Source organism: Callorhinus ursinus, unplaced genomic scaffold (assembly GCF_003265705.2).
Source record: "Callorhinus ursinus isolate GAN/ISIS: 27379988/994484 unplaced genomic scaffold, GSC_fseal_2.0 scaffold71, whole genome shotgun sequence".
In the NCBI taxonomy this organism is placed as follows: domain Eukaryota; kingdom Metazoa; phylum Chordata; class Mammalia; order Carnivora; family Otariidae; genus Callorhinus; species Callorhinus ursinus.
The window spans coordinates 1,981,214-1,997,438 of NW_027397133.1; the positions used below are offsets into that span (position 1 = coordinate 1,981,214).

Below are 16,225 nucleotides of genomic sequence, written 5' to 3' on the forward strand. Positions count from 1 at the left end.
GGTATTTTTGTGCCTGTCTATCTACTCTATATTACTTTTTCTCCTTGCATTCTGCGTGCATTGCTTGCTTTTATTAGTCTATTTTTTCTCTTATAGCTTAGAAATTATACTTTTTTGTTATTCTTTTAATGGTTCCCCTAGATAGTAAATATGCATATATTTTATCAAATAATGTTTATTGGTACCGTAAGCGAACCAAACAAGAGTTTGCCCACCCAATGCTAAGCAAGTCAATAAAAACTGGCACCAAGCTTTTGCAGTGGGGAAAGATTTACTGGTGTGGTGCCACCCAGGAGAACCAGGAGCTAATGGTGAAAAGTCCCGAACTCCCCAGTGGCTTGCAAGGAGGGGTTTTTAAAGGGTGAAAATTCAGGGTAAGGGTTTCAGGGTCTTGGATCATGATGATTAATTAAAGATTGGGTAAGCTCCATTCCCTTTCTTGACCATCCCGTCTCTCTGGCTTGTTCCTGTCTGGTTTCAGTGTAGCTGTTGTGCAGTAGTTGCTCTGTTTTAGGGCCCCGGAACTGGAAACTGTTTTGGGCAGACTGCATTAGTGACATCATCTCTGGAGTACAGAGGCAGAAGTTCTACATCCTGTGGCTACTGCTAAGCTGCAAATTATTATGTTTTCTTGCAAACACTGCACGTGAGATTTGTTATCTCAGGCAGAGCAGCACCCCTACAGACTTTTTTTTTTTAAGATTTTATTTATTTATTTGACAGAGACACAGTGAGGGAGGAACACAAGCAGGGGTAGTGGGAGAGGGAGAAGCAGGCTTCCCGCTAAGCAGGGAGCCCGATGTGGGGCTGGATTCCAGGACCCTGGGATCATGACCTGAGCCAAAGGCAGACGCTTAACAACTGAGCCACCCAGGTGCCCCACCCCACAGACTTTTCAAGAGGCAACCTGATGGTATTTCCTGAGGCAATTTTACAAGTTCCTTTAACAGTAACTAAGGGCCCCGTGACTCTGGTCAGAAGCCGCTCGGAGCCATATGTCTAAATTGTGGGGTCTGCGGGGGCTTGCGTCCCCACTTTACATTTATCCTCTTCTTAGACAACACAAAGTACTTACAACAATTCAGTTCCATTTGCCACCCTCCAAATCTTTGATGTCATGTAATTCTTATTCTTCACTTAATTAAAACCCAATAAGATGTTACTGTTACTGTTTCTGTGCAGTCTCCATTTTATCCACAGATTTACGTTTTCATTTCTCTCGATTCCTTTCTGCATGTCCGACCTTCCACCTAGGATAACGTCCCTTCTTACAGAGGAATCCCCAAATAGGCCCAAGTAGTATTTCCTTTGGTGCAGGGCCTTCTGGTGACAAAACTTTGTCTTCATTGCATCTTCATGAAGTTACCAGCCTCCTCTTAATTGCTACCACCAAAACCTCCACTGAATTTGAGGGTGCCCTTAGGATTCAACTTCCTCAACTCTGCTTCAAATAAAGTCGGTTCTTCCGGGAAGCGCTTCTGGGCCCATGTGTTCCGAAGGCCTCTCTCCCAGGACAAGATCTTCAGAGCTGGATGGGAACAGTGGCCTGCTTCTCTCTGAGTGCTTTTGGAGCAGGATGCTATGTGGAGCATTAGCCTCTGGTCTTACTGACTTGCCCCTCCTAGCATTATAACCTCCACTCACCAATGAGCTGGGGTCGGGGGAGACTAGGGCCCCAGTATTCCCAGTATGCCTTGCCAGAAATGAGGGCGGAGTGGAAGAAGGGGGCTCCTGACCTTTACTTACACCACACGTCTGGAATTTAGTGTCTGTAACACGTCACTGAAAAGGAATGCGAAATGCTGGTGGTCTGCCCCTCCTGGGAAGATTCCCTAGCCTCTGAGTGGGATTTGGGGAGAGAGGGAACCCTGTGCAGTTTCCATAGCGCTAGGCTAGGCGTAAGGAGGGAGGGAGCAGGCTGTGGGTCCAATGCCACTGACTCTCACTGTTCTCAGAGAGTTTTACTAGATTTTCTTGAATAAATGTTTCTTCATTGGCTGCATGCCCTTAGGACAATTTCCAAAGACCTTAAATGTTCCTTTCTTTGCAATGGTCGCAAGTTTTGCTTGTTTCACTAAGGAATGGGTCCACGGAGCCCTCATGCTGCCTTTCCAGAAATCGAACCCCAAGTAAGCTTTCGAATTCTACCAATCCTCTAGATCCCATCTTAGATCTACTGAATCAGTCTGGAAGAGTGAGGCTGGCAGATTCAAAGGCAGGAGGAGTCTGTGTGTTTTGAGAGCTCCATGGTTGTGATAGGTTTGCTTTGTGTGCGTTAGCTGGGCCAAGTAGACCAGAAGGACAAAGGAAAGGAACCTGAGTGCTGGAGTGTTTGCTGTGTCCTTGGCACTCCCGTTACATCATTTTTACTTTTTTTTAAGATTTTTATTCATTTATTTGAAAGAGAAAGAGAGAGAGAGAGAGAGCATGAGAGGGGAGACGGTCAGAGGGAGAAGCAGACTCCCTGTTGAGCAGGGAGCCGGATGTGGGACTGGATCCCAGGACTCCAGGATCATGACCTGAGCCGAAGGCAGTCGCTTAAACCGACTGAGCCACCCAGGCGCCCCCATAATTACTTTTAAACTCTCTCGGTCTCATATCCCAGGCTGAGCCTTGGCCTCTCCGTCCTCTCCCCTCGCTTAACCAGCTGAGCCACCCAGGTGTCCTCGTTACGTCATTTTTAATCCTATCAAACAGGGCTGACGGGGCTGATGTTAAGCTGACACTCCAGTGGTTATGGCTGGCCTTCATTCTGATTGGTGCTCACACTGTAACAGTTATTAAATATTTTGGAAAGTCATCTATGCTTGTAAGATGAGGGGAAAAAAATTAACCCGAGTCTCAGAGAGATGAAGTTATTTGCCCTAAGTTCAACCAGTGAGAAGGGCCAAGAGTTAAATTCTGGCCCTTTGTTTGCTCTAAAACCCTGCTGTCATTTACAGGCTGGTATCTGAGACATAGCCCTTAAAGTCTGCTCTTCTTGGCGACCTCAAGATTCCCTCAGGAGTTAATTGGCCTGTAAGAAGAAAGTCATGGAGTCCCTTGAAGAACTATCAGAGGAAGAGACTCCCAGAGAACCCACAAGTTCCTCTTCCCCATCCTGGAAGCTCACAGGCAAGGAGATTCTGGCCACCAAGACCCAAAATTACTTTGCTCAGACTAAAAGAACTAAGAACATCTTGATTCAGGTTGCCCTCTCCATTGGGCTAAGCAGCATATGGCGTTTCCCCTACCTGTGTCATCGGAACGGAGGAGGTAAGGCCAGGGGCCTGGATCCTGAGTTTCAGGAAGTAGTGTTAAGGCTTGGAGCCCAGACTCCTGGGTCCTGGGGGGAGGAAAGAACTAGAGGTTTGCCCAGACTTGTAGCGGATAAAGAGGAGGGGGACCAGGACTCCTGGCTGCCTGAGCACAGCTCCTGGCTCCCTTCTGCAGGCAGCTTTATCCTGATGTACTTCTTCATGCTCCTCTTGTTCGGGATTCCCCTCTTGTACATGGAGATGATCATGGGGCATTGGCTGCGTGTGGACAACATCCGGGTCTGGAAGCAGCTCATCCCCTGGCTGGGCGGCATAGGATATGCTAGCATATTGGTGAATGAGGGGCCCAGCCAAGAGGCATCCCAACTCACCCCTTGTGGTCTCCAGGTCCCCCGTTTCTGTCCACCCTGTCCCTCAGGCCCCCCGTGTCCACCCCTAGGTGTGCATCTTGATGAGCTTGTATAACAGCATCATCATCACCTGGAGCCTTTCCTACCTGGGCAACTCCTTTGATAACTCCCTGCCCTGGAACCAGTGCCCACTGGTGAAGACCATCAATGTCACTGGTGAGGAGAGGGAGAGAGAAGGCCAGCAGGGCTATGGGAGGCAAGGGCGCCAAGGAGCAAGAGACAGGGAGTGAGAGCCCAAGGGGAGGAAGCGAAGAGCAGGGGCAAGATACCAAGTGAGGTGGTGCCTAAGCACCTGCGTCCCCCCCAGACCTCTCTTGCCTTCAGACTGTGTCCCACCAGTACTTCTGGTACCACACCACCCTGAGTGCCTCAGGCCACATTGAAGAAGGGGTCGAGGCCCTTGTCCTGCACCTCACCCTGGGCGTCTTCGCAGCCTGGTGCCTCCTCTTCTTAACCATGATCACAGGGCTGAATACTTCAATGCCGGTAAGCCACCCTGATCACGGACTCCTCTACCCCTTCATGTTCGCAAATCCAAGTATTCTCAGGCTTCCCACCTGACTCCGTCCAACTCCTTCCTGTTGACCTCTCTTCTCTAATCCCCTGTGACCCTCCCCGACTCCTAGAGTCTCCCAGACTTGTAGGGGGTAAAGAGGAGGGGGGCCAGGACTCCTGGCTCCACCATCCAGGGGTCCTCAGGAAGGTGCTATAATCTCCCCAGGCTGCGGCATCAACCACTCCTCTCACAAAGAACTGCTCCTCTCCCACCCATGGCAGGAATGAGGGCCTTGTACTGACCCAGCTCCCTCTTCACCATCCTTCACCCCCAAGTCACAGCCGTGGAGACCTTCTAGAGCAGATCACAGCCTCTCTGCCTGAGCCTTGCATTCTGCACCTGCCTGCATGTTGACAGCACCTGTTAATCCCTGAGAGACCTAATTGCCACTGGTTCCTCTCCAGAGTTTCCCATTTTATTCCAGTCCATACTTCCAGTGCATGCCCCTGGCATCTGGATCATATTCTCTTTACACGGAAAAATTATTTCAGTGTTTCAGGTCATTTTGGTTAGCTTTACCTGTAGCTTCTGGCCCCTGCATCTACTCACGCAGTCACCCTATGTGTCCCTGGAGGCTCACCTCACCACTCTCTCCACAACCTCCAAGATAAACCACTCGCACAAAAGCAGATTATACTAAAGGCTTAGTAGGGGCACACTGAGAGAGAGGGCCTTACCCTCCTATCCCAGAGCAAAAAGAACCAGAAATACTTTAAAATTCCCATTGACCGTGTCACTTCCTCCCAAAGTCTCTTCTCAGTTGCTGTTCCTCCGCCTTCACCTGTGATGTTGTTGCATGCAGCCTTAACTCATGCACAGACCATAAAACCCAGGCCTGTGAAGTAATAATGTCCAACTGCCCTACCATTTAAAAACCATCTTTACTTGGGGTCTCACCCCTCACCTCTGAGCAGCAGCTTATTGGTGGATGTTCCCCCAAACAACATTGTTGTCTCCCTAGAATAATCCTCCTACAGCTCCCTCATGTTCCACCCAGGCCACCTTAACCCGGCTCATCCCCATTTCTCTACTCCTGCTGACCTGTGTTCCCTGTTAATGCTTGCCTCTGCCTCCCCCTCCTCCCCACTTCTCCTGACTTCTGGTTTCTGTCCTGACCCACCTGGCCAGATCCTGATTTTCACAGTATTCCTCCCCTACATCCTCCTCCTCTGCTTCCTCATCCGAGGCCTCTTCTTGGAGGGCGCAGTTGCCAGCCTCAGACGTATGGTGACCACAGAGGTGAGGCTGGGGACGCCAAACCTTCTCCCTCCCCCAACTCCCCAGGCCTTCTCTGACTCTCCTTCTCCGACATCTTCCTCTCTGCTCCCAGCCTGCCCCTCATTCCTCTGCTCTCCACCCCAGCTCATCCCTCTTCCAGTTCACCAATGGGTCCACTCTCAAGCTCACCCCCAAACGTTTCTCTCTCATCCCCATCCACAGCTCTCAGCCTGGGCCTCTCTGGACCTGTGGTGTCAGGCAGGAGGCCATGTGCTCTATTCCTTGGGCCTGGGCATGGGCACCACCATCAACTTCTCCTCCTACAAGGCTGGAGAAGACAACTATATCCAGATGGCCTCCTTGGTGGTCCTCGTCAACCTGGGGACCTCATTGCTGGTCACATCCATCATCTTTATAGTGCTGGGGTTCTGGGCCACTACCAGTGGTCCCACCTGTGTTGAGAAGTAAGTAATTAACAGCCTTGCGGATCCAACAAGAGGTCTCCTTCCCTGTACCTTAGCAATCCCCCAGCCTCATGGGCCTTCAGACTCAGACCTCTCCACTAATAATGGTAACAACAACAATCATAATAGTTGTAGTAATATCATATTCTCAGAGAAAACTGCCAAATTATAATATTCTAACAGCCACCACTTTATAAATAGTCCCAGAGACAAGACTGTCTGAAGGCTTCCATAAATTGCAAATGGTGCAAAGAAGATTTCAAAATCAATTATTTAACTCACAAAGGAGGTTGTTAACAGCATTCTGAGCCACAACCAGAGGTTACTGGCCTAGGCTGCACATTGGAATCATTTGGTGAGTCTTAGAAAACACTTACACACCTGAGTCTCACTTCCAAAGATTCTGATTTACTTGATCTGGGATGCATTCAGGCACTGGGATTTTTTTTTTTAATCTCCAAGGTGGAGTTTCTCTTCCAGTTAGGATGTTGAAGGCTGCAAAAGTCCATGCTTCCTTGGTACAGCAATTTTAAAAATGGAAAAAATAAAACTAATACTTTCCTGTAACGTTACTGAAAAGCAGAGGACACAAAGGAGCTTTAATGAACTAAATGCTGGAGAGTGAGGAGTTCATCATACGTAAGCAAAGAGCCATGAATGGGGGTAAGCGCCTGACCCAGGGGCAAGTGGTTGAAGGTGGAGAGACCTTGCACAGATAAGAAGAAATCATGCAACCATTTAATCACAGCATGGGCTGCCAGTAGGTGTTGGAATCACAACGAGCCCCAACAAATAAATTGCTCAACCCAACAGTTTTCCTCTCTATTCCCAAGAATTGTTTTGTAGAAGTGGTAGAGCTGCAACAGAGACAAGGCTAGCAAGCAGAGGAGCTATTATGCATGGTCTCATGGTGCTCAGATTTGGGGCCCCACTGGAGCTGAATACGAAGATAAACCAAAAACATCTAAAGCTCCGATCCAGCCCATTCCAACCTAAATAAGGACAACATCAAAGAAATTAATCCTCGCTGGGGGGGAGGGGGTTGTGCAGAAAGTTGGGGGCATGGCTCGAGGACAAAGTGAGCCCTCCTTAATCCCATTTGAGGGCAGAGAAAAAACTCAACTAATTAAAATTGTCCCCCACCCCAGCTTGCCTCAGTGCTTAGAAAACTCTTAAATAGACCTCATTCTAGCTGCCTGTTGGAATAAAAGGCTTAAGTGTATTGAGACTACACAAAATAAAACAAACAACATACCTTTCTCCTTTGTTGTTCTCTATGCAATGTCCAACATGGAATTAAAAACCCTCAAGACATCCCAAAACCCACATAATCCATAGCCAAGAGAAAAAAGAAGACCCAAAGATCATCCAGACATTAGAATTAGCAGACAAGAATTTTAAAACAACCATTATAAATGTTAAGGGATTTAAGAGAAAAGATGAATATAATGGAAGCCATGGAGATATTTTAGAGAAGATACAGAAAATTTAAAAAAGGACCACATGGAAATTCTAGAACTCAAAACGTAGATGAAGACAAAGTTTCACTGATGTATTTAGTTTAGATTGGAACCAGCAGAATAAAGGATCCGTTAAATTGAGGACAGGGTAAATAGAAGTTCTACAAAGGGAAGAACAGAAAGGACAAGAAGAATGAGAAAAACTGGAGCAGAGCCTCAGTGACCCAGAGGACCAATAGATGTATAATTGGAATTGCAGAAGGAGAGGAAAGGAGAGAGAATTAGGGCAGGAAATCTTGCTTTCAGCTTAATTTGTAATGGCCAAAACTCCAAGCAACCCAAATGTCTGTCGGGAGGTGAACCGATAATAGATCTTAGTATATTCATTCAACCAATGGAGTACTATCTACCAATAAAAATGAACTGTGGATACATGCACCAACATAGATGAATGTCAGACATTATATTGCATGTAACAAGCCAGACATAAAAGATTACACACTTTATGAATCTGTACAAAATCTAGGAATAGGCAAAATGAATGCGTAGTGACGGAAATCCATAGTGGCCTCTGGAATGGAGGGAGTGCCCTGGAAAGGGGCCCAAAGTAATTCTGTGGAGTGATGGAAATACTCTGTATCTTGATTGGGTCATCTGTCAATACTCACTGAAGTGTACATTTAATATCTCTGCTTTTTATTGTCTCTAAATTATAGCTCAATAAAAACTGAGTTTGTTTTTTAAAAAAGCTCCTGGTTGATTCCAGTGAGAACCATTAGCTCTTCAGGCAGCACTGTACAGTAGAACTCTTTGTGATGCCAGAAAACTTCTATACCTGCACTATCCAGTATCGTAGACACCAGCCACAAGTAGCTAGAACATTCGAAATGTGGTGAATGTGGCCAAATAATGCAAATGTGACCAAGGAACTGAATTTTTCATTTTATGTCATTTTTAAAAGATTTTATTTATCTATTTATCTATTTGAGAGAGAAAGATCATGAACAGGGGAGAGGGGTAGAGGGAGAAGCAGACTCCCTGCTGAGCAGGGAACCCAATACGGGACTCCACCCCAGGACCCCGGGATCATGACGTGAGCCAAAGGCAGATGCTTAACTGGCTGAGCTACCCAGGCGCCCTCATTTTATATCATTTTAATTAATTTTAGTTGACATAAATTATGCGCCTAGTGCCATATGTGCCTAGTGCCTATCATATTAGTGCGGCCCTAGAAGAACTACCGCATGAGCTCCTTGCCCTTGATTATATAGAGCTTCTCAAACTGCAGTGACTATTATGAATCAGCATTAGAGCAAAAGAAAGTCTGGGATGCACCCAAGTTTCTGCATTTCTACCAAGTTTCCAAGTGATGCTGCCCCTCCAGGGAGCTTCTACTTAGAGTAGCAAGGCTCTAGGTTATTCTCTTTAGGTAAGGAAAAGTGGAGGTATGGATTATCAAAGTTTTCTAATCAGGAGGACAGAAGACAGCTGAGATCCATTAGCATTTCCTTAAATTAAGCAAGCACAGTATTTATGGACCAGTGATCCCCATTCCCAACTGTGTATCCTAGAGAAGTCCTCACAAGAGCCCTGCTAATGGATGGTTATTGTGGCAATGTTTGTAATTGCAGGGAGTGGGGTCATTATTTGGGGAATAGAGTATAAAATGTGGGTTGCAAATGCCGCAGAAGGCAACAGGCAGAAACAACAAACCAGACATAAACTCATCACTGTAGAGATATTGCCAGAAAAACTGAGGGAAGAAAAGTAAGAAACAGAAAACCAAAACACAATGACACTCAAGTGATGACGCGCAAAACATATTTCTTGGGGTGCCTGGGTAGCTCAGTCAGTTAAGAGTCTGCCTTCGGCTCAGGTCATGATCCCGGAGTCCTGGGATCAAGCCCCACATCGGGCTCCCTGCTCAGCGGGGAGTCTGCCTCTCCCTCTCCTTCTGCCGTTCCTCCTGCTTGTGCTCGCTCTCTCTCTGTCAAATAAATAAATAAATCTTTTTAAAAACCGTATATTTCTTTTTTTACAAAGAAATACCCGTATTTAATGTTATTAGTCAAGCACATGAAAGTGAATAGCTGTAGGCGTGAAGGAAAGAGTGAAATTCAGACTTGAAGGAGGGAAAAATTTTGTTTTTTAATTTTTTTATTGTTATGTTCACCATACATTACATCATTAGTTTCTGATGGAGTGTTCTATGATTCATTGTTTGTGCATAACACCCAGTGCTCCATGCAGAATGTGCCCTCTTTAATACCCATCACCAGGCTAACCCATCCCCCTACCCCCCTCCCCTCTAGAACCTTCAGTTTGTTTTTCAGAGTCCATTGTCTCTAATGGTCCGTCTCCCCCTCCGATTTACTCCCCTTCATTCTTCCCCTCCTGCTATCTTCTTCTTCTTTTTTTTAAACATATATTGCATTATTTGTTTCAGAAGTACAGATCTGTGATTCAACAGTGCTGCACAATTCACAGCGCTCACCATAGCACATACCCTCCCCAATGTCTATCACCCAGCCACCCCATCCCTCCCACCCCCCACCACTCCAGCAACACTCAGTTTGTTTCCTGAGATTAAGAATTCCTCATATCAGTGAGGTCATATGATACATGTCTTTCTCTGATTGACTTATTTCACTCAGCATAACACCCTCCAGTTCCATCCACGTCGTTGCAAATGGCAAGATCTCATTCCTTTTGGTGGCTGCATAATATTCCATTGTGTACATATACCACATCTTCTTTATCCATTCATCTGTCGATGGACATCTTGGCTCTTTCCACAGTTTGGCTATTGTGGACATTGCTGCTATAAACACTGGGGTGCATGTACCCCTTCGGATCCCTACATTTGTATCTTTGGGGTAAATACCCAGTAGTGCAATTGCTGGATCGTATGGTAGCTCTATTTTCAAGTGTTTGAGGAACCTCCATACTGTTTTCCAGAGTGGTTGCCCCAGCTTGCATTCCCACCAACAGTGTAGGAGGGTTCCCCTTTCGAAGGAGGGAAAAATTTAAACAGACTTTGCTCTACTGGTTGAGGAGAATGATCGTGAACGGGGTTGATTATCACAGCACTCTAAACCTAGGTCCAAAAAGAGAGACAATTCTGAGTGTATTCATTCTCCAGGGCTGCCATCACAAAGTCCCACAGACTGCAAGGCCAACACAAAAATCTATCTCCTCGCAGTTCTGAGGCAGAAATCTGAGATCAATGTGTTGGCAGAGTTGGTTCTTTCTGAGGATGATGGGGGAGAATCTGTCTCATGCCTCTTCTGGTGGTTTGCTGGCAATCTTTGGTGTTCCTTGGCTTGTAGGTGTCGGCCTTCGCCCTCACATGGGGTTCTCCCTGTGTGTGTGTCCAAATTTCCCCCTTTTGTAAGGACACCAGTCATATTGGATCAGGGGCTACCCAGGATGATCTCATCTTTAATTACCTCTGTAACAACCCTATTTCCAAAGAAGTTCACATTCAGAGGTAGCAGGGTTGGGGGGGAGGTTAGGACTTGAACATATGAATTTAGCCGGGGGTGGGGGAACTGTTCACTGCATAACACTGAGGAATCTTAGCTACTACAAATATAGAATCTTCTGCCCCTTAGGTGGAATCCCCAGGGCAGTTCACCCCAAGTCCACATGATGAGCTTCCAGGCCATGTCCAGTGGCCCTTGTTACTCAGCTGCTCTCATCTCGGGCCACTCACTTTCTTCTCCAGTCCCCAGCTGCCCTGGTTTGCGGAGAGCAGGGGTGTCAGCCTGGTCACCACCTTTCCCCACCTCTGCTTCCCATTCAGGAGCGTCTCAAAGCTGATGAACCTGATAAAAAAGGGCGTGCTGCCCCAGGATGCCAAGCCCCCAGAGGACATCCTACTCTCGCCTGCCCTGGACTATCTAGAGTGGATCAGCAATCTCCCTCAACACCTCCAGGACCAGGTCATCCACTCCACCCCGTCCTGCAGCATCAAGACACAGAAGGAAAAGGTGCCTTTGTGGGGGCAGGACGGTGCTTCCCAAAGGCCCCCAGAGCACCCTGGGGGCCACCCCATGCATCGTCTGACACAGGCGACAGTTACAGTCATGTCTCCACCACCATTGTGTATGTACCAGGGTCTTTGCTAAGTTGTCACTTGACTTTAATTCTCACATCAACCCTAGGGTCCCAGTTTGTTAGAGGAGGAGCCTGAGGCCCCAAGAGGTGAAGCTCACCCAGCTCAGCAAACACTCAGCATTCTGCCATCCGCCCACCGCTCTGTGTCTCTTTTCTCTGTCCGACACAGACATTGCTACTCGATCGCTGCACCATTGCCCCCATCCAGACCCACCACTGCCTGAGAGCCCTTCTCTCCCACAGGTCATGGAGGGCCCCGGCCTGGCATTCGCAGCCTTCTCCCAAGCCGTCTCATTGTTCCCTGGTTCCTCTTTCTGGGCCATCCTCTTCTTCTTGGCCCTGGTCATCATGGGGCTGAACACCTTGATAAGGATCTTGGAAGGCATTGTCTATCCCCTCCAGAACTCCATCTCCATCTTTGGGAGGCATCCCAAGCTGCTGTCAGGTACTGTGGGTTCTCACTCTTCTCCCCAGGTCACCCCAGTCTCCTGGGCTCACTTTGACCCCTGGCCCAGCCCTACACACAGACCTCAGTGTGGCCAAACCTGCCTTTGCCACAGCGCTCGTCTGCTTGGGAGGTTTTCTGGGCAGCCTCATCTTCACCAGTCATTCTGGCAGCTACATAATGTCCTTGTTTGATGACTGCCTGGTCCCGCTGATCCTTACCATCATTGTGGCCTTCCAGAATGTGGCCCTGGCCTGGATCTACGGAGCTAGGAGGTGATGTCCAAACCCTGGGGTCTGCCCAGCCAGGGACCCATCCCAGGCCTCTGAGGAGACAGGGGGCATGAACTGCTCCCTCTGTCCGTCCCACAGCAGGGGTTCTAGCTAATAGCACTGGGGTGCAGGAGGGAGTGATCGGAGGGCAACCAGGTGGGTCCTGACAGAAAGAGTAGTCAGAAACCAGGAGACTCAACTTCCCCTACCACGGGCCACATGGGATAGTCTGAAGGCAGAGGGCTGGAGCCCAGCACTCCCCCTGGATCAGGGGGCTCCCATGAGGAGACCAGATGCAGGTCCCAGCCTCAGGGAGGGCCCAGCAGGACTTGGTAAGCCCCTATGAGTTGAGAACTGGTGAGAGAACCAGAGGTCTGGCAGACCCACCCTCCCAAGAACTCCAGGCCTTGGTGGCCAGAAGAGGGCTCCTTCCAGACATCTCTGCCCATTGCCCCTACCCCAGGGTCAGAGAAGAAATATTCGGTGATCTGGGCCGCCTGCTGTGGTCCTTCTTCACTGTCCTGTGGTGCTATGTGACCCTGCCCGGGCTGCTGGCCCTGACCACCATCTGCCTCATGCAGCTTTACCAGACAGAACCCCCCTACTACATTGCCTGGAACAGCAGTATGGTGAGACTCCCCTACCTGGCCTCCCGCCCCACTCTGGGCACCCCTCATCTGATCTCCCGTTCCACAGGACCCGAGGTCTGGGCTTCCATTCCCAGGGACCCTTTAGCCAGCTTCCCAGTCCCTGAGGAACCTGATCCCCAGCATCACATGGATTGAAATCCCTTGACCGCCACCTCCTCCCATCCTGCTCCCTTCTCTCTGCCTCAAGAGCCAGGAGGTAAAACAGCCCTACCTGCAGAGCACCCTGGGCTGGGTCACCTTCCTCAGCATGCTCACCTTCCTGCCGATCCCAGTCTACCCACTTCAACACTGGTGGTACCTCCAGGACCACATTGCTTCCGATCCCTTTGGAAAGCTACAGTCCAAAAAGATGCCCTTGGTGCCCCCCAAGCCCTTACAGTTGCCTAAGCGCCACGTGAAGTCCCAGGAGGGAAACGGTGAAAGCTCCTCCAAGAAGCTCAGCCTGCCCTTGATTAGGGGGCTGAACCTGAACCCATGGCAGTTCAGCCTGCCCTTGAGTAGGGATAGCCAGAGCTCTTCCTGGTTCAGCCTGCCTGTCATTACCTCCGTGACATCCATATCGTCCGTAAGGAGTCTCAGCCTACCAATCTCAAGGCAGGTGAGCCCGGCCTCAACAGCCATAGACAACAGTGACCAGCACACAGAGACCAAAGAAGAAGAGCGGCGCGAGAACTCTGTTCAGTAACTGGTGACACCACCCATTTTTCCAAGGCAGCAAATCTGTCCAGTAACTGGTGGCCTTAGTGTCCGTTTTGCTACAGAAATAATTGGTTCTGCCAGAAAGGAGGGGGAGGGGCACATGGAAATTCTGCCTAGGAACCACTCATTTGGCCTTGGAAAGAAATGGACAACTCAGGAGCCCTTTCCTCTCCTGGAATAATACCAGTTCTGCTAAGTGGAACATTCTGCTCTGGGATTGGAGAATTCAGACGAAGAAATCAACTCAGCCGTTCACAGGGCTGAACCTAGTGCCTCCTTTCTCCCTGTGAGGAGGGAGTACCATGTTGGCATGATGGGGATGGGCTTCATAGCACTTTCTAGGACCCAGCCTTCCCAGTTATCATGGAGACAGACAGTGTTCCCTCCAAACTCCAAACTCCACCACCAAACTGGATCACTGGCTAACTTCTCCAGGGCTACCCTCTCAGAATGGCCTAGGGTAACAATGCTGAGTCAATAAATCAATCCCGAGACCCCATGCACAGGCTGTGGGCACAGTGTTTTTTCTGTCAGCCTCCTTCTACACATATACCCTCCAAATCACCAACCTCTGGTGAACTGAGTGTCCAGTCTGGTGACTCCGATCTCCCTCTCCCTTTGGGACACAGATACAGAGTTTCTACGTTACTCCTTGTTCTGGAATTGAAACAAACCATTGGGGAACTTTGTAGCAATCAGTGTGTGCCAGAAAGTGTGCTAACCCTTAAATCTAACTTGGTTTGGTGACCATACTAAATATGTCTCATAATTATCATCTCACTACTCCTACCAAGAGGGGAGCATGCCTAGATCAGCACTAGGCAGGTAGGTCCTCTCTGGCTATCATGCTTCATTCTTACTTGGGGTAGAGTCACCCACCCACTTGGGCATCGTGAGGTAAGCACCAGGTTTCTGTGGGCTCAGGACCAAGGAGTCTTCGAGAACTTAGAGCTTATTAGGGTTGTCTGCGGGCATAGGTAACCACCCTGCCTCTTCAAACACCAAATGGAGTTAAGGCAGCTCAGGAGGTGGAGGCACCTTCTAGAAGCCACACCTCTTAGAGACTTCCTGGGCAACTCCCCATCCCCAAAGTTCATGACCTTGAGAATCAGTGCCAGCTTCCATCACCACCCACTCCGGTTCCAAATCACCTCCCAAATCTCTGCCTGCCCATTCACACTTTTATTTACCTCAGAGATCTCTAAACATCCCTTATCACACTCCCTTACCAGTGACAACTTTTTGAGAAAATATTCCCAACATATGTAGAAAATCTACTTGTGAACTACTGTCATTCTACATACTTAATATCAGTAAAGCTTAATTTGTTTTGCTTTCTTCCGTTAAAAAAGTAGATTTAAGTAGAAATTCTAAATTTTTCTTCCTGCACCCCCAGTGTAATAGTGTCTACAACTCAAATCTGGAGAGCCCTGAAAAGGTCAGAGGCAGAAGCTTGCAGGCCTTTCCTGCGTCTGAGATTCACACCTCCTGGCTTCCTGCCTCCATCTTGCTCTCCAGGGACCCTGGGTCTGGGATGACATGGCTCAGGAAACTCAGGAAATGAGCTGCGGGGAGAGGGCCTGTCTCCCTTCCCACCCTCACCCTCACCTCTGTGTCACTTCCCATCTCAGAGGCAGGATGGGCCACCACAAACCAGGTATGCCGAGAGTCTGGCAGGGTAAGCTAAAATCCAGTGACGATGATGCATCTTAAACCATGTAGGGCTCTAGCTCTAGGGTCTTTGTTTTTGTGTGTGGTTGGGCTTGGGGAGTCCTGGCGTGGAGGACAATGTCCCAGGGGCTGCAAGAAGCCCCCATGCCTTGGTTAACACTTAGACAAGGCAGCAGACAGGCCCTTTGCTGGGCTCCTTCACCCACCAGGGGGTGGGTACTGCAGAAATCTCTGAGAAGAGAAAGAGTGGCCTTGAGATCAAGTAACCAGTCAGCGACTAAGGTGGAAATAGAATTGAGATCTTCCGGTCCCTAGTCTGGGATCCTTTTCTTTTTCATTTCCATACCAGGTAAACCATTTCTTGACCCTTGCGGCTAGGGTCCATTCCCCAATCTGAGGTGCTTCCGCAAGCTTGGAGGGGAAAACAAGGACATTTGAGGTGACCTCTGTGTGCGGGTAGGTTGGTAGTCTTGGCGAATGTGGAAACCTCTGGCCCCCCTGCAATGAGGTCTTGTGGCATGGGTGAGGGGCTTTGTTGTTAACCTTGCTCTGGATGGCCATTCCATTGGCTTAGTTAAGCCGCATGGGTAGTCAGCAAGTAGCTTCAGCTCAGACAGGAGTCAGCAAACTTTTCCTATAAGGGGCTAGATAATTATTTTTGGCTTTGCAGGACATATGGTCTCTATAGTACATTTTTTGTTATTTGTTTTTTATAACTTTTTAAAAATGTAAATATCGTTCTTAGCTCAAGGGCCAGAATATCCCACAGGCTATAGTTTGCCAACCCCTGATCTGGGGCTGTGTCAGGCCAACAAGAAAGTGCTGGTGGCTAAAGCAGAATTTAGTTTGAACTCCCTAGTTGTCCCACTTTGGGCGAGGCTGCCACCCAGGCAGTCGAGCAGAAAGAAGAGTGACCCAAGAGTAGCCAGGGGCCAAAATCCTTAATTTTCAAAATAAGTCTTTGTACTTCCCTCACCCCTTCAGCCTCAGTCATTATCCAGGAG

At 48.6% G+C, this 16,225-nt stretch overlaps 1 protein-coding gene across 9 annotated transcripts in view; it reads left to right on the forward strand.

Moving 5' to 3' along the window:
• The window catches only part of LOC112807144 (orphan sodium- and chloride-dependent neurotransmitter transporter NTT5-like), a 42,749-nt gene extending 28,706 nt beyond the window's left edge, over positions 1-14,043 (forward strand). For 5 of the 9 annotated variants that reach the window (XM_073886599.1, XM_073886597.1, XM_025849833.2 and 2 more), the window contains 11 exons: positions 2,943-3,255; positions 3,433-3,590; positions 3,697-3,823; positions 3,975-4,153; positions 5,352-5,462; positions 5,664-5,905; positions 11,171-11,357; positions 11,728-11,929; positions 12,045-12,204; positions 12,665-12,830; positions 13,039-14,043. In XM_073886599.1, coding sequence (XP_073742700.1) covers positions 3,033-3,255; positions 3,433-3,590; positions 3,697-3,823; positions 3,975-4,153; positions 5,352-5,462; positions 5,664-5,905; positions 11,171-11,357; positions 11,728-11,929; positions 12,045-12,204; positions 12,665-12,830; positions 13,039-13,536 — 2,253 coding nt within the window. In that variant the 5' untranslated portion in view covers positions 2,943-3,032 and the 3' untranslated portion in view covers positions 13,537-14,043. Of the gene's footprint in view, positions 1-2,942; positions 3,256-3,432; positions 3,591-3,696; positions 3,824-3,974; positions 4,154-5,351; positions 5,463-5,663; positions 5,906-11,170; positions 11,358-11,727; positions 11,930-12,044; positions 12,205-12,664; positions 12,831-13,038 lie in introns of those variants that run through there. The other 4 variants (XM_025849834.2, XM_025849835.2, XM_073886600.1 and 1 more) reach the window with 4 other exon arrangements.
• The last annotated feature ends 2,182 nt before the right edge of the window (positions 14,044-16,225 follow it).